We start from the raw sequence: 20,833 nt of genomic DNA, 5'->3' as shown, positions 1-20,833 counted from the left end.
AAAGCTGCCTTTAGCATCATTCCCATTTTTATTGGAAATACTGAAATGACTTTTGATGATTTGTCATGAGGTTCATTTTAATCACTGCTAGTTTTTTATTCATTTGAGCTTACATATATTAGCAACTGAAAAGATAATATTTATGAGAGAGAACTACAACCCACTTGAGAAGATACAGTTGACATGAGAATTTTCAAAGGCTGAAGAGGAAAAAAGTGAGATTTAATTAGGCCCTCTGTAATAGAAATGCTCCATGCCAAAAGGAATCATTTTGGCAGGTGATGGTATATGTATAAAGTAAGAAGATTTAAATGCCCTTCCTAAAAGCATTAAAAAAAATTTTTTAACACCGTTATGACTAGAGGAAATAGTTTTGAAAATAATTATGGTTGGTTAGAAGTATTACCTTAGACACCATATTATCTGGATTTACACTCTAGTTCTGCCATTTCCTGACTGAGTGACTGTAAGCGCATTTCTGTGCCCGTTTCCTTGTCTGTAAATGGGGATTAGGTAATGCATAGAAAGCACTTAGAGCAGTGCCCAGCAATTTTAAGAGCTTAATAAATGATAGCTGCATTCTCTCTAGAGTGGAACACTTTTGGGAGCAAGGATCCCTTTGTGAATTCAATGAAAGAAAGCACAGCCTATCTCCCCAGAGAAACAGATACACAAACTTGAATCACATAAATGGGTCTTGAAAGCCCATCCATGGATCTCAGGTTTCAAAGTTTTTCAAAGATTGTGCTACTAAGAAAGAAGAGGGATGAGGCCATAGCAATTAGGCCCATAATGCATTAGAAGTAGAAGCTGTTGACTTTTCTGATTTCTCCTGTTAACATTGTTTGGAAACTTGTTTCCATTACTTCTGAAAGGTTGTAAAGTGGTTAGCACTGCTTTGCACCAGAGTTCAAATTTTGGTTCAGTCATTTAATAGTTGTATGACATTGAGCATAATACTAACCTATAACTAAGGAGTTAAACAGTATCCCCTCGCCCCCAAACTTGATTTCTTTTAACAGTAAGTTCCCTCTTCAAGTTTCCAGTCTTAATAATAACAATGATCTTTATCCCCTATAGTTGTGCCTATTGTTTTCTTCCTTCAGTTTTAATTCACTCTTTATTACTACTTCAACTCTACATCTTTTCATGCCATGTGTGGATTATGAATAGCCCCTTAAACTTAAATGTCTACTTCCCAGACATCCTGTACTCACTTGTACTTAGAATTAGTTTTTTTAGTTGACCCTTACTAAAATTTTAAGTTATCTCAATTACATTTCTAGTCAGATTTATATTTCGCAAATTGATATCCAAGTCCTTACTCTTTTTAACTTGGTGTCCACTTTAAGCCTTCTGTTTCTGTACAACTTGCTATTTTATCTGTTCAGACCTTAACAGATAAAACAATGGCATCATTTATTGAGTGCTTACTCTGTCATGGGCACTGTGCCAAATGCTTTTTATCTATCTTTTCACCATATTCTCATAATATACCTGAGAAGTAGAAGGTATTGCCCATATTACAGTTGAGAATAAATTGCTCAAATTCATAAGCTAATAATTGACAGACTTTGGATTCAAACCAGGATCTTTCTGACTTCACGGCCTGTGATCTTAGTATTCCACATTGACTTCCAACCAAGCTCTGAAAGAACATAGGTGACTTAGGGCTGGTGGCCACTAGAAAGTGGTTCTCCAGACTACAAGTCAACTTACTTCGTTAGCTTATATTTAAGTCTAAATACTTGTGTATTATAACTTTGGGCATATTACTTTAGATAGTTCCTGCCCTTCAGTTACTCTCAGTCTAGCAAGAAACAGATTAATATAGAATATGAGAAGTGTCCTTGTAACAGATGGAGGAGCAGTTAATTCGGCTTAGATTTAGGGGCTTAGACATAGGGAAGGAATGTGTTATGTTAGTAAGAGTGAGCATTTCTGACTGAGCAAACAATGTAAAGCAGTTAAAGGAGACATTGTACTTTGGGTTTAAGGAGCAGAATAATCTTGTATGACTGACTAGGCAGGCAAATGAAGAAAGAGTATCAGGAAATAAGGCTGGGTCCAAGTTGTGAAAGATAGTCACTGATTGTCATAGGGGTGGAGATTTTTTAAATTCTAATAGATGGCCATGGACATTCAAGTTTAATTTATAAATTCTTATTTAGTAGTTAATAACTACTGATAAAATATTTAGAGAAATGTTGATTGTTCAGTCAGTAGATCAGTAAGCTTAATTAAAGATTAGTTTCTTTTAAAAAAACAATAATGATAAACTGGTACTCTTGTTCCCCTCTACCCCCAAACTGAGAAACAGGAAACATGGGGAAAAGAATACCTAGACCAGATTTAAGGTCACAGAGACTTCCTCATATAGATTAAATACTAGGCTCTTAAGATCTCTGGACTTAAAGGTTAAACTAGGTTTGTAAAAAGAGAACTGTCAATACATGGTACATAATAGCTCCTTAGCTAAGACAAAACTTCAGAAAATGACAGAGTAGTAGCTTTCTAAATGCTCTTGTCAGTTAACAGTCTGAACCTATCTACCTTTGTACCTTTCAGTTTCTCCTAATAAGCTTAGTTCCAGGACCACAAAATGTTTATCATTCTCACGAAGGCATTGCAATACTCATGCAATCCGAACACGAAACATTTCTTCAAAATCAGTTTACTTTCAAATAAAGGGCCATTTACAGGTTAAAGTTCTCTTTCTCTTCTTTTAAAGGATTAACCTTTCTTCCAGCCAAAGTTTATTAAAAATTCTTTATTTAGTGCATTCTCTCATTCAGAGAATAAACTTTGTAAACATAGGTTTTAAAATATTTTAGTAGTTTTTTGATAGGTAATTTGATAAGTAGAGTTATAAATACAAAAAGGGAAAAGGAATACTAGAAATAAGACATTATTTCTATCAAGGCTTCAGGAAAATCTTGATTATTAAAACACCTCTTGTGTCTTACAAGTGTTGCATATATGGTTTTAGCTCTTCAGAGCGCTCTACTAATAAGGCACCTGCAATAGTAAAGAATTTGCTACTGCAGCCTTGGGGAACATCTCTTAGTGTTGCTTCTCTGGTGCTTCTCTGACAAAGTACACTTTTAATCAGGACAGTCACATATTTATATACATCCTAAATTCCAAGTATAAATACTGCAGTTGAACTAATAGACTGAAATAAAATCACAAATCCTTATTAACCATTAGCAGCCTCTCACAAATTATTTGAATTTCATAAAAATGTGAAATGTTAACACAGAGGTGGAATGGCAGCTGACTTTATGAAAGCTCACACATTGAAACTAAACATGAAATTTCAAGTTGTGGTATTGAGCTATTCTATTACCAGGCAGCATCCCCTCACTGTATAAATAGTAACTAGCTACTGGTTTCTTAAAGCCAAACTAATGGTGATTTTGAAGATCAACATTGTCCCATTGCCCTATCCACATGACTCAGAATGGAGAACTCTTCCTGTCTCTTAATTCCTTTTAGCTTATTTGAGATAAGGCCTGGAAAGGAAGAAGATTCAAATGAAATACAATCTTCTAGAGTATTGGCTCCTTACTGCAGATATCCTTGACAACAACAGGAGCCTCTGATTCCACCATTTTGCAACAGGTTCCAAATCCATGTCCCATAAGGATTCCCATGCTCCTGGAGAACATCATGCAAACTTCTTCTTGGTGGCCGTGAACCTCTCCATGTACTAAAAATCATGAAAGAAATATATATGTGTGTGTGTGTGGTATCTTGGCATGAGCAAGTACAAGCCTGTTTGGGACTTGGGTTTTTATATGATTTTTTTTTTTCATTTAGGTTTTCATTGGATGTGGTCCTTCATTTCCTACATAATCTACCTATTCTAAATGCAAATTTAAAACACATAGTTTTGGGGTCTTTTTAATTTATTTATATTTTAATAGGAAATCTATTAAAAGACAAAGATGCTTTACAATATACTACCAAGAGAAAAAGTCATCTTGGTATAGTACAAAAATTTGTACCAATACATCTTGAACATCTTGGTATAAGAATTGGCTGATTTTTAGAACCCACCTCCAAAATGGGGAACAAATCCTATTGATAAACAGGATTATACATACAGCCTATAGCTATAAACATGCATGTGGGTTACTTCGCTGTTCTGTTCTCTGGAGCAGAGACTAGAAATGCAGAAGTACACTCATACATACCTTATCATAGCCTTCTAGTTCTCGAAGTTTCTTTATTTCAAATAGGTTGCCTTCCACAGCAAGCAGACAGATCTGGGAATCACTAAGGATGCTCTGTGGAAGCATGCTGAGCTCAAGGCAGTTCTCTTCCAGACGAAGAACTTTAAGGCGAGGACAGCAAGATATCTTTACTGAGACCTGAGAGATCTATTGAACAACAAAAAAGAATGATAGGAAAAAAGCATAATAAGCACTGTAATGGTTATTTTTTACTAAATTAAAACAAAAAAGCTTTACTTCACTATTTGTCCTAGTTCTTTTACCGCCTCCATTTTCTCACTACCTACTCATTCCAGAAGCCTGTGTCATCTAACTTCTGTTACTCCTCCACTTTTTTTGAAAAAAAAACAAAAAAACAAAAAAAACCTGGCTTTCTGAAGGTCACCAGTGGCTTTTTGGAAATTAAATTTTCTGATAATAAAAGCACTGCTCGTTATAGAAAATTTGAGAATCACACAAGTTTAAAGAAAAAAAAATTACCTGTAGTCCACCACCACAAAGTTTGGTACATTTACTGCCAGTCTTTTATGTGTACATAAATATTTGATTGTACCATCTAACCCCTTCCTTGAAACTCCCTGTTGTATCTAAGTGTTGGGATTTTCTTCCTATCTTTTGAGTTTTTCCTGATTTTTTGCTTCCCTTATTCCTAGGGACATTTTCAAGCAGTAGTCCCTAACACTTGATATTTGATCTTAATAAATGTTCTACTAAAAAGTTCATTAATTCTTAAAGCTATCATTTCTGTTAAGACCTCAAAATCTGTATCTGCATTCAAACCTCTCACCTCTACTCCACTCTTTTGTCTCCAGTTTTTAGTGCAACATTTCCAGTTTGATGATGTACCATCATAATCAACTCAGTGTGTCTGTTCTCCATAGCACCACTCTTGCAGGCCCTCAAGCTCAATACCAAGCAGTTATCTTTAATTCATTCACCTCTTTTGCCCATTAAATGCTCTAAGTCACCAAATTATATTTATTCCACCTAGTATCATCTCAGACCATCACCTGGGAACTTGTTAGAAATTCTCAGATCCCACCCCAGATCTGCTGAAACAGAAACACTAAGGGTGGGGGTCCAATGAGCTCTTTTTAACAAGCTCTCCTGGTTATTTTGATGCACACTAAAATCTGAGAACCACTGATAAAGGCATTAGCATAGGTGAATGTGGAGTAACTGCTCAACTAATACCTGTTGCTTACTAATTGTTTCCAAGTTTTTTCCAAATATTCACAATTTTTTTTCCAAAACTCAAAAACATACAAGAATATCCACTTAGGGAAAAGATGAGGCCAATCTCCTTGAACAAAGACAATTTCATCATAATGTAAGGTCACTACAAGCTAAAATAGTTTTGTCCCAGTGAAACATTATGCAGTGATTGGAATGTTATATTCAATATGGTAGCCACTAGCTGCATAGGGCTTTTGAGCACTTAAAATATGGCTAGTGGCAACTGGACCTGAATTTTTTTAATTAAATGAATTTTAATAGCTACATGTGGCTAATAGTTATTGTATCAGACTATAGACCTAGAAGCATAGACACTAGAAAAACTAAAGGCCACCTAGCAGTCTCACTATATTGAACTTTTTATCATCTGCCTTATGTCAACCAAAGATTGTTTCTCCAGTCAGACACATATTAACCAAAGAGCTTCCAAAGTAATGGAAACATTTCAAATATTAAAATCAAGGCTGCCCAACAATGAAATGGGCTATCTCCAGAAAGCCTATTAGAGTTTTTCAGCAAAAGTTGGACACACACTTGACAAAGATGTCAAAAATAGGACAACTGAAATAGCTTTGATGTCCAACTCTGAGAACCTATGAGTTTAAAACCTCTTTCCCACTCTTCCTGACATAGCTCCTTGCTAGATGACTAGAGGCATGTTTGAAGAGGATCTGAAGAACTCTTTGAAGTTTGTGAGACAGTACTTTAATTTTTGAAATTATCTTACCCATTGTCCATCCCACCCTCAAAAAAACAAAAACAAAAACTGCACAACAAATATCCAATGTCTTAAGTAACTCCATGGCACTTTGGGCTTGGAAATTAGTCCAACCTGTAGAATATACCTCTCACTAGCTTCTCATGCCCAGCTCCATAACTGGTTATTCAGGAGACTGTAAACCCATATATATACCATAGAAAAAAAAACCTTTAAGCTCTAGACCTGGTTCTGGTTGAGGTTGAGTTCGATGACCTGCAGCTCCCCCACTATGTCAGGTATGCTCCGAATCTGGTTCTTGGAGAGATCCACCACATCCAGGTGCCGCAGGCTACAAAGTTGGGGTGGTAGTGCTCGCAGCTGGTTCCCAGAGAGGCTCAGGGTCTTGAGGGCAGACAGTTGCCCAAAGGTAGATGGCAGCTCTCTCAAGTGATTGTTGTTTAGGCTTAGCGTCTCTAGTTTTTTCAGATTGCATAACTCATCAGGAAGAACAGCTGGCAAAGAAAAAAAATGTAAAAACCTGAATCTGCATGGCAAGTTTACAAAAGCTATGGCAGCCTGCTGTGCCTCTTGTTAATATACAGAGAATTCCCACATGTGCCATTTTTAAGTATTGCATTTTTACCAACAGTCTTCAGAAGGTAAGGGTGCCATCAAAATACAGGAAAGCATTTATGTGTATCATGGATTACTTTTGTAAAGTGGCCTCTACACAATCTGACAGCAATTTTGTTGGATTTCCTATCCCGTTCTCCCTTCTCAATTAGCAAAATTAGGTGTGTTTACATCCCAAAGATAGTCTTCCGTTTCAAGTCCAAATTATCCCAGTACCAATCATTATACCACTAGAGGAGGCTTGTAGATGTAATTAACAAGAGAAAGCTTCAAGGACTCTGACATTTTCCTGCGTCTTGAGCTCTCTGAACGGTTTCATAACAACAACAAAGATCAGCTTGTAAGAGAACACCACCCTTCTTAACAGCTGATCAATAGTAAAAGCTTCCCAGGCGCAAAACCCATACTCAGTTTGTTGTTGTTCAAGGAGAGGCTCTTCAGCAGAGTGAACTTCCCTATAATCATAGGCGGTAGGCTCTCGATCTTGTTGTTGGACAAGTCGATGGTCCTGAGATTGCTCGTCAGCTTCTGCAACTCTGAAGGGAACTGGAGAAAGGGGTTCACAGCGCGGAGAATTCCTTACCGATTAACTTCACCTCCCCCGCTGTCCCTCTCCCTTTAAATTCCCTGGTCGGGACCCTCCCAGTCTCACCTCGGTCAGCCCACGGTCCTTAAGCTGAAAAACACCAGTTTTCTGAGCGGTTTCTACATGAGCGCGAAGGGCACTGTTTCCCATCTTAGCGCCACGGCTCGGGTCCCTGCGGAAAGGAAGTGCAGCTGTTAGCTCTGGATCCAGGAACCCAGCCAACCCATCGGCCTCCCGCCTGGGTCTCATAATCTAGCTGTCACCTCCTGCAGATCTCTGGATCTTGGGGGCCAGCCCAAGAGTGGCAAAGAAGAAAGGGAAGAACAGACAGCCTGACCACCAAGGCCCCGGCACTTCTGAGGCTAGACGACGCTAGGAGCCTCGGGGATCGCCGCTAGGATCAGGGAGATTCGGATTCGCCTCCTACTCGTCAGCTCACAGCTGGCTGGGTTGGGAGAGACCCGGGACCCGCGCTAGCCCGGGAGGTGCTCCCTCTGCTTCCTCCCCGGTGGAAACGCCCTCTGACGTCATCGATCTGCGCGGCGTGCTAGCTTTTCGTTTTACTCATTCTCGAGCCCCCCGGGGAGGTTGGTCCCAGGTATGGCTTCGGCGAACCCGTGGGACCCGGCGTCGGCGCCAAACGCTGCCAGGCTACTGCTGGGTCATTTCATAACTTCAGGGATGGTCACTCAGGTATGTGGGCAGCGATGGCGTCATTAAGGGGGTGCCCACGGTGGTGACAGAAGATGGCTCTGAAGTGGTGGTGCTGGCTGTGGGAGTGGCGTGAGGGTGCTGGCTAGGGGCGAGGTAGATGGAGCCCCTTCCAGGCAACAGCAGATACCGTTCTGCAGTGGGTTCTGCGAAAGCGGGGCTCTGAATAGATGGCGTTTCGAGTAAACGGTGTTTCAAGTGTCTGTCTGCAGGCCAGTTATCCGAGGTCAGCTCGTGGGAGATAATAAAAACCACTGTTTCCCTCGCTTTTTTTCATACAGTAATACCGCCTCTGTATTGTAATGGGTGACGGGGTTGGGAAATAACTGTTAGGTAGTTAAAACATACGTTCCCAAACAATGTTTGTTTGTGTGTGAGGTATTGAAGCACATTTGGGAGGTGCTGGGTACAGGAGAGTGCCAGGGGAAGCGTACGTCCTTAAAAGCAAAAAAGTCGAGTAAAATAAAAAAGAAGGCTTACATGAAAATCTGAAAAATTAGTAGTGAGAAGAGAGGAGACTAGTTTAGGATTGGGCAGGAGGAACATGTTCATAGGCCAAAGGGAAGGTGCCAATAGAGAAATGGAAGATGTGAGGGAATAATAGAATACACGTGGCAGAAGTGACAAAGGAATCTCGAAAGTGGGATTGAGAGAAATAAGGGAAAATTTTTTTAAATAATGAGGACGTTGAGGGATTTCACTAAAAAAGGAAACAAAGAAAATGTAAAATCATCTGCAGAGATTATTAGTATAAACGTGATGGAAGATTTATGGAAAATACACAACTTTTTATACTTAGAAGAGTCATTAGAGAATTCAACTACCTCACAGTATTTTTTTTTTAATTGAACTTTTTTTTAAAAAAAAAAAAAAAGCACAAAAACCCTACATACAAGAAAATAAAGCCTAAGGAGACCAAGAAATTTGCTCGAGGTCACTCAACTAATGAAGTAGTATTAGACACCAGAGCTCTCTTTTCTGACATATCATCTCTAAAATGAACTGTGATAGATGATAGTGTGACACTATCTTGAAAGATTTTAAACTTCTGTTGAAGAACTCTTCTGGATTACTTGAAGACCTAGTAACAAGACCTTATGGATTGTGGGGGAAACAAGTAGTATTAATGAATGCATTGGAAAATAAGCAAAACATAACCACAGCACTCACCAGTTCTTCCTTTCCTCAGTCTCTCTGACGTTTTCTTCCTACCAAGTTGCCTATTATTCTCAGTTGTTACCAGTTCTTTAACAATTTAATTTAATAAACTCATAAGACATTTGGGATGTATCCCTCTAGAGCTATTGGTAGAAGATATAAACACCTAAAGGAGTAAGTCTCTGGTGAGAGAATTTTACGCATTGATGGGTGAGCTGTTTGTTCAAGTGGTGGTGGTTTTGGGGAAGATTTTCCTAGTTTCCTTCAGGTAACAATAATTAGACAGTTACCTGTTTTGCCTGCAGGTAAAATCTGCCAATCTATAGCTTCTATAGTAAGATTGTTTTACAATCTTACTGCACTGATAGTTCCAATGAAGATTTATAGCGTGATTTTACTTTAAGCAAACGTTATATATGAAAACCTACTTATATTAGGATTTAGCATTGATTCTTTCAAAATGATGTGTTATATGATCCTTTTAAACAGTCCATCCCTCAAGTGCACATTCTCCCATATGCATTAAATATTAAGAGTAATACTTAAAATTGTGATATGATACAACTCTTCTAGAAAACATAGCTTGTTTGAGCTTTGTTTTGTTTTGATCTATCCATTGGAGAATGACATAATGAAAGAAAAGTAGCGTTAATTGTCTGCAGGATAATATAGCGTATATGCCTGAGGACTGCTTTAATGGCCTTACATTCTAGATATTTTTCAGGCAAACTTGAGTGAGTCATGGCATCTTGATCAAAGCTCTCTCTACTGGCAATGTGTAAGATAAGGATCTGGACCTACAAAAAGAACTCAGGAATACTACCTGAGTATTATAGTATTATATTGAGTATACAGTATTAGATATGATACTGTATATATGACTCAATTTCTCAATCTGTATCCTATCCTCCTCTACACTCTCTACACCATTTTAAAGCCTCTGGTCTTCTCTGCTTTACTGCTTCCCTTTTAATGTTTCTCAGCTAGAATTCAGCATGAAGAAAGGGCAGAAATAAGAAAGAGTGCACACAGATACAGGTGTGTGTGTGTGTGTGTGTGTGTGTGTGTTACACAGTTAGGATTTTTATATGAAGCATAAAAGTTCTGGATTTCAGTTTGTGCCTAACAAAAGAGTAAACAAAATACTGTAAACAGACCCGTTTTCTCAAGATTCTTTAATTTTTCAGGGTCCCTTGTCCTAGTGGCATGTAAACTATGTAATATATATAATAGCATTAGTCAATGGTAAAGACTTTTCTGTATTCCCCCAATCCTTGCTTTTTAAAATTTTTTGTTTATTTAGGTGTAGGGCTAAGTCACAATCCTCAAATAATTAGAATTTTTGTTTACTAGAGGAATTTGGCTGCTTTTTTTTTTCTCCTTTTCGGCTCTTCCTTTCTTGAACATTCTTATTTTCCCTCTTGCTTCTCTTACAAGGTCTTGATTAAGCTCCATTACCTTGTTCTTGAACCCAACAGGTTACTAGTTTGCAAATATACAACTAAGATTAGTGTATAAATATAGAAAGATGGAACAATACCAGAGAGTGAGTAGGTTACAGTAACAAAAGGGAGGTGTTTTACTTTCGTTTACCTTCTACCTAAGAGGGTGGAAAGAAAAGTAAGAGTCAGGCTGTTGTGATGGAAATGCAGTGGATTAGATGTGTTCTCATTTCAGCCCTGATTCACACTGGCAGTGTGAAGTTGGACTAACACTTCCCCAATGCTCAATTTTGCCATCAGTAAAATATCTTGTGTTATCTACCTCAGTGAATGATATAACTGTTCAGTCACCTGAAGTAGGATTCTTGGAGTCAGCGTTAACTACCTCTGACTACCTATATCTACCAGGATTTATCAGTTTCATCTTCCTAGAAACTCATATCTCTGCCTTCCTTTCCTTTTCAACTGCTACTGACCTAGTCCACATTCTCATCTTCTCACCTGAAATACTGTAGCAGCAACCTGTCTCAACCTCTAGTCCACCCCTCTACTAGTTTCATTTCGTTTTTTGTTTTATGTTATCGGCTAATTACTAAAGTGTTCTGTTTTATTGTAAAATCCACATAACAAAATTTTCAATTTTAACCATCTTAAAGTATAGAAGTCAGTGGCATGAAGTACAGTCACAATGCTGTGAAACTATTTTTAGAACTTTTTTTAATCATCCCCAGAGGTAACCCCATACTCATTAAGCAAGTCACTCCCCATCCCTTCTCCCCAGCCCCATTCATTTTCTTTTTCATACTACCCCCATTTAAATTTCTAAAATATATATCACGTATGATTATGTTACTTCTTCACTAGTAAACTTTCAATTGCTCTAATTTCTGCATAATGATTGTTTGTCACAGCTATCAATATCTTCCATGATTCTGCAGGAAACTGTTTCCAAGTTCCTCTTCCCCTTCTCACGTAAATATTAATACTAACAGTTATTGAGCATTTATAATGTTAAGTTCTCTCTATCTAGAATACTCTTTTTCTTCCCTTCCTTCATGAGCTTGTTAAAGGCAGAGAGCTTTATTTCTGGACTCTAAAATTTGAATTTCATATAATTTTCATGTGTCACAAAATATTATTTTTCTCTAGATTTTTCCTCCCAACAATTGAAAAATATATAAACCATTCTTAGCTCATGGGCTGTAAAAAAACAGGCAGTGGGCTACATTTACCTCATGGATTCTAGTTTCCTAACCCCTGGCCTATTTGATCTCTAAAGTTCTTTCCTATGCTAACATTGTAGAAAAGCAGAAGACACAGAAAATTATGGATAAGGCCAAGGGATGAACATGATGATATTCTTATTCTGAGATAACCTGCAATTTAAGGAGGCAATATCACAACATGAAAGGATGAAAAGGAAGGGGTAACCTTTTTAGAAGAATAATTATTCCTAGATAAAACATTCCTTTAAGAGAGTGAGAATGTGAAAAAGAAATAGTGTGAATGACTTATAGCCAATAGAGGTCATTTAATAAATCAAATAAGTTTTGGTCATTTCTGTAGAGGTGATTCTCCACCAACCTCAGCCTTAGAATCCTCTGATAAGCTAGCTATAAGTAATACAAATCTATTGTGCCTGGTACTTTAGGAAATAATATAAAGTGATTAAGTCTTATTTGTTTTTCTTATTTTTTAAATATTTGAGCAAAGGATTTGTGATAGTGGAAGCTTTAAAAACAAGAAATACACATTGTTACTGTTCTACTCTGTACTTCATTTTTCAGGGGCAGTGATGGATGTAGTATCGCCTCATATTTTAGACTCATGGGCATGCTTTTCAATGCACATAGAAACTTTTGACATACTGCTGCTTTCTCGTTTCACTTTCCAATAGGAGATGTTAAATATATCTAAGAAACCTGCTTCTTGCTTTGTGAAATTCTCCAGGCTACAGCACATCACAGATATTCAAGCTGAAATCAACCAGGTAAATCATTGAACTTTTTACTTTCTACTTCTAGTACAGGGGGGAAAAAAAATCTTATTTGGTTCCAACAGCAATTCTCTTGCACTGAGAACAGGGTCTAGCACATAGCTGGATAGATGTTTACTTGTAGTTAGTGATAGTTGTAATAGTAATAGTAGTAGTTAGTATTAGTAGCAGTAGCAGCAACAGGGCTTGAATACCAATATGAAAAGCTTCAGTAAATTTTGCCTGTGTGCTCATAAATCATCCTCCCACCTCCCTTAAATATTCCTAGGTTAAAAACTATCCATTTTAATCCTTTACATCAGGCTACTTTCTGAGTGAGCTAAATATTTTTGTTTCTAATTTAGAAAAACCTGGAAATTGAACTTCTAAGACTAGAAAAAGATACAGCAGATATTGTTCATCCTTCCTCTTTGGGTAAGTAGTTGGCTAAATGGGTAATCATTGGAATTTCAACTTTTTCTTGGATTACCTTAAATAATCAATACTATTATTTTTCCAGGTATTGCCCCAAAGCTAACAAAGTTTTCTATTTCTCTGCTCAAATAGAAGTCCTGTTGGCTTGACTAGTGCAAATTATATAAAAAATAATGAAGGTAGGAGCTCTTCAATGTCAGAAGAGGTTGAAAGACAAAAAAAAAAAGGCTGAGGAACTTTTCAGATTCAAGGATACTAAAAGAACATGACAGCTGAAGCATTATAGATGAAATACTTGATTAGAAATTTTTTTTGCTATCAAAGACATAATTGAGATTCTTGGTGATATTTAAATATGGGCTGCATTAAATATTGTTAGTATTGTGCCAATGTTACATTTTCTGAATTTGATACTTGTACCGTAGTTATATAAGAGAATATTCCTATTCTTGGGAAATACATCCTGAAGTTTTAAGAGTAAAAGGTCATGATATCTGCAGCTTACTCTCAAAAGGATCAGCAAAAATATCTGTAAAGATGTAGAGAGAAAGAGGAGAAAAGAAAAAATGTAGTCAAGTCTTAACAATGAGTCTAGACGAAATGTATATGGGAGTTCAGAGAACTATTCTTTAAGTGAACTTTTCTGTAAGTTTGAAATGTTTTCAAAATAGAAATTTAAAAAAAGAGGCAATTGGCAGCCATTAAAAGAATTCTGGGGAAAATATTGAAATAACCAGAAATAGCTTATAAGATAAATATTTGTTTTTAATGTTTATGTAGAACATTAGAGGCAGAGATGAGAAAAGTGACTTTATGTGAAGAATTTGACTCTGGCAATAAAAACTGAACTAGGCTATAAAAACGGAACCAGGAGTAGAGTTGAAAAACACAAAGAATTTATTATTGGGTTTGATTGTCGGAAGGAAAAATAAGAGACAATAGTTGTAAGTGAAATTGATATTGGTATTAAGGATAACAAAGGGGAAATATTTAGGAGGGAGATGGTGGGATAATTTTTGATATCGGTAGTGTCAAACCAAAGCAAAGAAGAACTTATTAGTGATTTCAAAACTTACTTGTCCTATTGATAACTGTAATTACTGTTTCTGGTTTTTGTAGCTCAAAAGTGTCATACTCTGCAAAGCATGAATAATCATTTGGAAGCAGTGCTAAAAGAAAAGAGGTCTCTCAGGCAAAGACTATTGAAACCCATGTGCCAGGAAAACCTGCCTATTGAAGCTATTTACCACAGGTTAGACTTTAAAGTAGAAATTAACAGTTACACATGTTTTCTGAAAGTAATTTAAACATAGTCTTCATAGCATAATTCATTAAATGACATATTAGTGATTATACCTGTTAACATTATTATTAATGCTGATACATTAAACCAGAAAGAAAATCCTTTGCTTTTAAAGAATTCTAGCTACGGTGAAAAGAAAGGCATTCTTTTTGCCCATTATAAATAATAATTTTAATGAAAGAAATTAGATTCATAACATAGAGTAAATTGGGTAAAAATAATTTTTATTATGTATAGACTGTTTTCTATGAAGTAAATTTATTGCATTAATGTTGCTTGTGTATAAAAATTCTGTTGGAGGAGTTTAAGTAGGGACAGATGAAAACAATGTCAACTTAAGGAGAAAAAAAACGAGTTCTGATCTCATATCTGCTGTTTTTTTACCTCAAAGCCTTGGGCAAATGATTTAAATTTTTGCCTGTTTCCCAATTTATAGAATGCAGATGCTTTCTATTGCTCTCTTCTTCATAGGAGTATTGCAAGTACCAAATTGAAGATGTAAGTTATTATTAATAATAAATCATAATAAAATAAACAAGCAGGCATCTGGGGATCTGATTGCTAACTTTCTCCACCAATGCTTCACTAGCAGACCCTGAGCAAATCAGTATCTTCTCTTAAGAATCAGATTTTTTTTTTATCTTAGAGTAATATAATATACAAATCCCATTCTTGTGGATATATTCAGTATCTATTCAGTACAGTAAAATACCATTAATGTATATATTATATATTGTATATATCAGGAGAACTGAGTAATGATTTTAAAGCATGTTGCAATGCAAAGATTCAAAGTAGTTTTATACGTAGGTTTTATGTAACGAAATTCCTTTAGTTGCATGAGAAAATTGTTAATACTGAGGTTTGTCTAACATTAGGTTGAGTTTCAGATATGATAGTGTTGTTTCTATTTTTCTGTTTGGATGACAAGTTAATTCTTGCTTAATGAAAGAGAAGGACCTTTTTATTTTCACTGATATTTCCATGAATGCAGAAAGTTTATTTATTATTGGTTCATTGGGTTCATTGTAACTCTCTTATCTCATATTAAAAGTCCTAATTAACGGGAAGAAAAAGGGAACACAAAGTAACTAAACTAAAAGAAGAAATTGGCTCCCCCCCCTCCCCCGCCTCTTTTAGATACATGGTACATTTGCTGGAGTTGGCAGTGACTTTCATTGAGAAATTAGAAACCCATATTGAAACAATTAGAAACATCCCTCATTTAGATGCAAATCTAAAGAAAATGGTGAGTATTAACAATAGCATTTAAGTAACTCATCAACTCCTTTCACATTACTTTTAACTGTCTATTTCTTTTATACTAGAATCTCAGATGTAATGACCTACTTGTTTAACTTCTTCATGGCTAGTATTATGAGCGAATAATTTTTTTAAATCAAGATGCCTTTTCTTGTTTTATATCATTTTCTTTAAAAGTTATTTTACATTCTTTTATTGCAATATTTAATAAACATGTATTATCTTCATTTTGCAAGGTATCATTAGAGATAAGCAGGTATATCCAGTCCCTGCCCTCAAATTCTCAAGGTTTGGTGAGAGACCTATAAGATACTTTCTACTTTATAGTATTATATTTGCACAATGAGTACAGCAGATAATTATAAAGAAGATGCTATCTATTAAGCACAGAAAAAGGAGGGATTACTTCCACTTTAGGGAGATTGGTAGTAGGATAAGGCAGAGGGAATACTTCAGGAAAGTTTCATATAGGAGTTAGTAGTGAGCTGAATCTTAAAGAATCAGCGAGATTTGAACATGCATCAGAAAGAATAGTTTGGCCAAAAGCAGCAATGCTAGGAAAGACATGAAAATTTGAGAGTACGGGTAGTTTGGGAGAAGAGTGGTACTCCACTTTGGGTGATGCTTAAAGGTATTGAGAGAGAGATTAGCTCAGGGTTTGCCACTCAAAGTGTAGGCAGCATAAGCATCAACTGGAAGCTTGTTAGAAACGCAGAATTACAGACTTTATTTCCTTAGACTTTCAGAATCGGTATCTACATTTTAACAAGTTCCTCAGGAGATTCCTATGCACATTAAGCTGTAAATTAGGACTAGGCAGAGGAACCAAAGGCAGAGAAACTTAGAGAATAAATATAATCATTCAGGAAAAAAAGATTTAAAGCTTAGGAATTCAAAGGATTGTGTAGATTTTTAGATTTTGAAGGTCAAATTTCTAGAATGTGTTTGGACAAGGGACACATTCAAGGCAATGAAGTTTCTAGCTTTAGTGACTTGAGGGTAAGTAGGAGTAAGAGATTAGAGAAGTTAATGAGTCTTTTTTGATGTGTCTTGCACAGATATTAAAAGTTCAATCATTGTTGAACTGCAGTTAAGTCTAGTTTGAGATGTTAAATGTACATCCAGGTATAGATTCCCAAAAGACTGAAATGTAGGACTAAATTTTAGGAAGGAGATTAGGTTTGACAGTATAGATTGTCATCTGCATTGAGGTGATAATTGAAGACAAAGGAGAAGTGAATTCACAAAGGAAAAGAGTGTACTCTAAGAAGTAGGAGAGCACCTTTATATTAGGGACTGGAAAAATTAGGTGTTAACTTTTGGAATTATAACCATTTGTGAATATAGTAATGATGTATTAATGACAGACATAATTTCTCACCTATTTTTCCCTTCTTTCAAATGTTACAGAGCAAGGCTTTAGCAAAGATGGATATTTTGGTCACTGAGACAGAAGAACTGGCAGAGAATATACTCAAGTGGCGAGAACAACAAAAGGAAGTTTCCTCTTGTATCCCCAAAATATTAGCTGAAGAAAATTATCTTCATAAATGTATTATAACTCCTCCTATGCCTTGTACATCTAAAGTTCATGTCCATACTATTAATGGCAAGTGATTCAACTGTGTATTTTTGCTTAAATATGTGTAGTCATGTGAAGTCCATTTCTAGTCAATGGTAACATGGATATTTATAGGTTTTGCTGCTAGCAATACTGGAAGAACCCTCTTTATATTGAGGTACTAAGTTTCCACGTTAATTAAGACCAAAATGAATTTTCCTTTGTTTTTCACATATTTTCATTCCACTTTTCAATAAAACTTGTGAGGATCAAATATAATTATGATAGTTTATTAACATGAGTGTATTATCCATATCTCAAGCAGTAGATTCTATTATGTCTCTTTTTTTAATGCTTGTTTCTGAATTAGAAGAGTCTTTTTGAATCTGAAAGTATGTTGACTGTTCCTATGAGATTGTCATTAAATGTGTAGAAAAGAGTAACATAGCAGGCCTGACCTCTATCTTTTGAAAGCCTTGTTTGCAAGGTGGGTCCTTTGCCATGAACTTAGATTTCGAGAGGGTTCCCTCCACTCATGCTGATAAGAATTGTTCTCTGTGACAAAGCTGTTTGTACAATGTGGTTTGTGTTGAACACCTGCTTTTCTTCTGGGAGTCTAGGATTTTGATACATGTTAGGCAGAAGATACCTACATAACTAGCCTGCAAAAATAACTCTGGGTACTGTATCTGTTTCATGGCAGATATTTCACATATGTCACAACTCAGTTGCTAGAGGAATTAAGTACATCCTATGTGACTCCACTGGCAGAGAACTCTGGAAGCTGTGCCTGATTTACCTCTGGCTTTGCCCCATGTTCCTTTTCCCTTTGCTCTTTTGTTTTTATGTTTTTACTTCAATAATCATAACCATGAATATGCAGAGTCCTGTGAATCTTCCATGCATATCATCAAACCTGGGTGGAGTAGGTCTTGGGGCTTTGACACACTGAGCAATTCCTGAGAATGTTCATTGGCAGCCTTAGGAATAGGCGAAAAAGAAAGGTAGAGCAAAGCAAAGAAAAAGGCACATTGTGATAAAACTTTTAGAGGTTTACCTTATAAAATGCTCAGATATTTTACCTCTCTGAGATTATTGTGCATAAGGAAGTGGTATACAAAGACTTACTTAGCCTCAGAACATATTTATTTTTATCAGTACTGTAACTCCCCTAGGCTTATTTTCAGACTTGGGGTTCTCTTTTGCTTCAAAATGTGTGCATCAGTATTTTTATATTATTGTATTCTTGTATCACCAGGGTCCAGTGATCCTTGTGTTCATCACACTTTCTAACATAAGAAGACCTCAACATAGTGGATGAATAGTTGTTCGTAAGGAAGCAAGATCATTGCCAAAAAATATCCTACTAAAATAACCAGGGATCATGTTTTGAACCTTAAGTTGCTGATTTGCAAATGAGATATAGAAGAGTGGGCATAATATCTAATGCCTAACATTGCCTAAACATTAAAGCAAAACTTTCAGTTGTATTTCATCAGAAATCTGTTTAGCCTTGGTTTCAAACATCTTACTATGTTTCTTCTTCATGTGATTTCCTATAAGCATTTATATATTTATATATTATATATGATATATAGTAAGGATGGTATATATACATATATATATCATGTCACAAATATTGACAAGCCTGGTCGATTGGTTTTTATTATTGTATTTTGTCTATCTTTTTCAAAATAAAAAATGTGTAATTTCTAACCAAAATTTTATGGCCCTTGCCTGAGTTCTGTCTGATAGTGAGAAAAGATTCTCTACTTAGCTTACACAGTTAAAATACAGGCATAAAAGCTATCTGACTCACAAAAGCTTGAGGGTAAGTTGAACCTGAGGAAAGCTAATTTAGTAATGTGATAGAGTCAATAAGTGGTGATCAATTTTTTTTATTCAGCTTTTAGACATGTGGTACTAAAAACAACAAAATAGCTCTAGAATGTCTTTCTACTTAGACTAGGAGGTATGTGAAATTTGTGAATTCACTGCCAGCATAATAATGATGCCATTTTGTGAGGCCTTTTATAGAGGAATTGAGATGCTACCCAGCTTTTCTAATACTTTTCATATTTTACTCCTTCCTCTGATCTGTGACTGCCTGACTGACCCCTGTTATCCTCTCAAATCTTTAATAAAGTCAGGAAAATAGTCTAAGAATAGGAAAATCTAAAGGGTTTCTTGACATACAAAACATAGAGCTGAGATATTAATAAGACTAAGTAATGTATTATGGAATTTCCTGAGATGTCTGTAAAATGAATTTATATAAAAGATTTATTCCACAATTCAGGGAATCCACTCATGTAATTGAGTTCACTTAAAAAAAAATAGTATAAACAGTTCACGTTCTAGAGTTCTTCAAATTTTGCCTTTTTTCCTTTTCCCCATTCCCGTTATATTTTCCCCTCTCCTTTTGGAAATATGTTTGTGGGAAAAGATTTCCATTAGGATATGGTAAGAACAGAAGAGTTCCATTAGCAGTTTATAAACTTTTCCAGGGAAACTATAGACCTCTATGTTGCTATACCAGAATTTAGAGTGATAAAAACAGGAATCGAATATCTTATTTGAAGCTGAACCACTTTCTTGATATGGAAGGCTAGTAAAAATGAAAGCCATTCATTTTCTAAAAAGTTGAGGCAAGATTAAATTTCAAGGAGACCCTACACTAAAACTCTGAGTACACTTCCTTATCAAAAATCAGTTTACCTCAAGATGGCAACAGTAGATCAGTAGATCAGTAGATGCTAATAAAAACTTCTGTAAGGTCTTTTTTGAATCTTAGCTTTTGCAAGACATAAAAATTTACCTTGGTTAATGAGGATTTATTTGAAAAATTTTCCTAGATGGAAGGCTTGTTATAGAATACCCAGAGATAGGTAAGAATAATGAAACAAGATATCAGCAATCTGGATTGGCTTTTCTCCCTAGGCTCATCTTAATCATATTTCTCTCTCTTTCCACCCTCACCCACCACCCCACCCACAGTTTAGGAGACTTAGAGACAGGGCTTATCTTTAGCTACCACAGTATGGAGAGTAATAGCAAAAACAACTGGACCTGGTTGGTTTTGAATCCAGATTCCACCACTTGCTAGCTATGTATTCTTTCTAACTTATTTAATATCGGCCTCAATTTCCTCTAAAATGAAGATAACAGTACCTACTTCATGGATTCTTGGGAAGATAAAATGAGCTAATATATGAAAAACAATCAGTTCCTAGTACATAATAATAAGTGAAAGTCATTGCTATTATTAGATATAACCAAAGTTGCAAAGATGACTTTGAGAACTATAAATTTCCTTTCTAAGCTACTCCTTTTATTTCTTCAGGCACTAAATTCCAAAAATAAAAAATTAAAAAATGAAATGGATATAGTGGAACTTAGTTAAAGAGGCCTTTCTGGATCCCCTGAAATTTTATCATGTGGATCATGGTAAAGTTCTAAGGATTCAAGAGGAAGAAAGCTAGCTTGGTTAAAATACAGAACAGCAAAACTTCATTTATAACAAGAGAAATGCAGACTAAAACTTCTGAATTGCCATTTTTCACCTATCTGGTATAAATGCAAAAGTTTGTCA

At 36.0% G+C, this 20,833-nt stretch overlaps 2 protein-coding genes across 3 annotated transcripts; one reads left to right on the top strand and one right to left on the bottom strand.

The window, feature by feature from the left end:
* Positions 1 to 71: 71 nt before the first annotated feature.
* Positions 72 to 7,870, bottom strand: LRRC57 (leucine rich repeat containing 57). Its single transcript, XM_039888383.1, has 6 exons — positions 7,657 to 7,870; positions 7,460 to 7,565; positions 7,215 to 7,353; positions 6,418 to 6,686; positions 4,200 to 4,385; positions 72 to 3,712 (listed from the first exon to the last, which is right to left on the bottom strand). Exons 2-6 carry the CDS (start codon positions 7,541 to 7,543, stop codon positions 3,671 to 3,673), a joined length of 720 nt encoding a protein of 239 aa, XP_039744317.1. The 5' UTR covers positions 7,544 to 7,565; positions 7,657 to 7,870; the 3' UTR covers positions 72 to 3,670.
* Positions 7,871 to 7,925: 55 nt separating this feature from the next.
* On the top strand, positions 7,926 to 18,963 carry HAUS2 (HAUS augmin like complex subunit 2). Of its 2 annotated transcripts, XM_039888380.1 has the most exons (7): positions 7,926 to 8,086; positions 12,602 to 12,694; positions 13,045 to 13,114; positions 14,234 to 14,366; positions 15,558 to 15,666; positions 17,091 to 17,289; positions 18,500 to 18,963. In XM_039888380.1, the coding sequence occupies exons 1-7, from the start codon at positions 7,994 to 7,996 to the stop codon at positions 18,532 to 18,534; spliced, it is 732 nt and encodes a 243-aa protein (XP_039744314.1). In that variant the 5' UTR covers positions 7,926 to 7,993; the 3' UTR covers positions 18,535 to 18,963. The 2 variants fall into 2 exon arrangements, with proteins under 2 accessions (XP_039744314.1, XP_039744316.1); XM_039888382.1 differs by having other exon boundaries at positions 17,091 to 18,963.
* Positions 18,964 to 20,833: the final 1,870 nt, after the last annotated feature.

Source organism: Pteropus medius, unplaced genomic scaffold (genome assembly GCF_902729225.1).
Source record: "Pteropus medius unplaced genomic scaffold, Ma_sr-lr_union100, whole genome shotgun sequence".
In the NCBI taxonomy this organism is placed as follows: domain Eukaryota; kingdom Metazoa; phylum Chordata; class Mammalia; order Chiroptera; family Pteropodidae; genus Pteropus; species Pteropus medius.
The sequence above is the reverse complement of the archived record's forward strand: the minus strand, read 5'-3'. Positions and strand labels throughout refer to the sequence as shown.

Bases quoted from the DNA above. Each gene is read 5' to 3' on its own strand.
- HAUS2 (XM_039888380.1), top strand. From the start codon at position 7,994: ATGGCTTCGGCGAACCCGTGGGACCCGGCGTCGGCGCCAAACGCTGCC. The intron at 13,115-14,233 runs GTAAGTAGTTGG...TGGTTTTTGTAG, and splicing joins TGTTCATCCTTCCTCTTTGG to CTCAAAAGTGTCATACTCTG. The intron at 15,667-17,090 runs GTGAGTATTAAC...CAAATGTTACAG, and splicing joins ATGCAAATCTAAAGAAAATG to AGCAAGGCTTTAGCAAAGAT.
- LRRC57 (XM_039888383.1), bottom strand. From the start codon at position 7,543: ATGGGAAACAGTGCCCTTCGCGCTCATGTAGAAACCGCTCAGAAAACT. The intron at 7,354-7,459 runs GTGAGACTGGGA...CCCTTTCTCCAG, and splicing joins AGGACCGTGGGCTGACCGAG to TTCCCTTCAGAGTTGCAGAA. The intron at 3,713-4,199 runs GTATGTATGAGT...CATGATTTTTAG, and splicing joins AACTAGAAGGCTATGATAAG to TACATGGAGAGGTTCACGGC.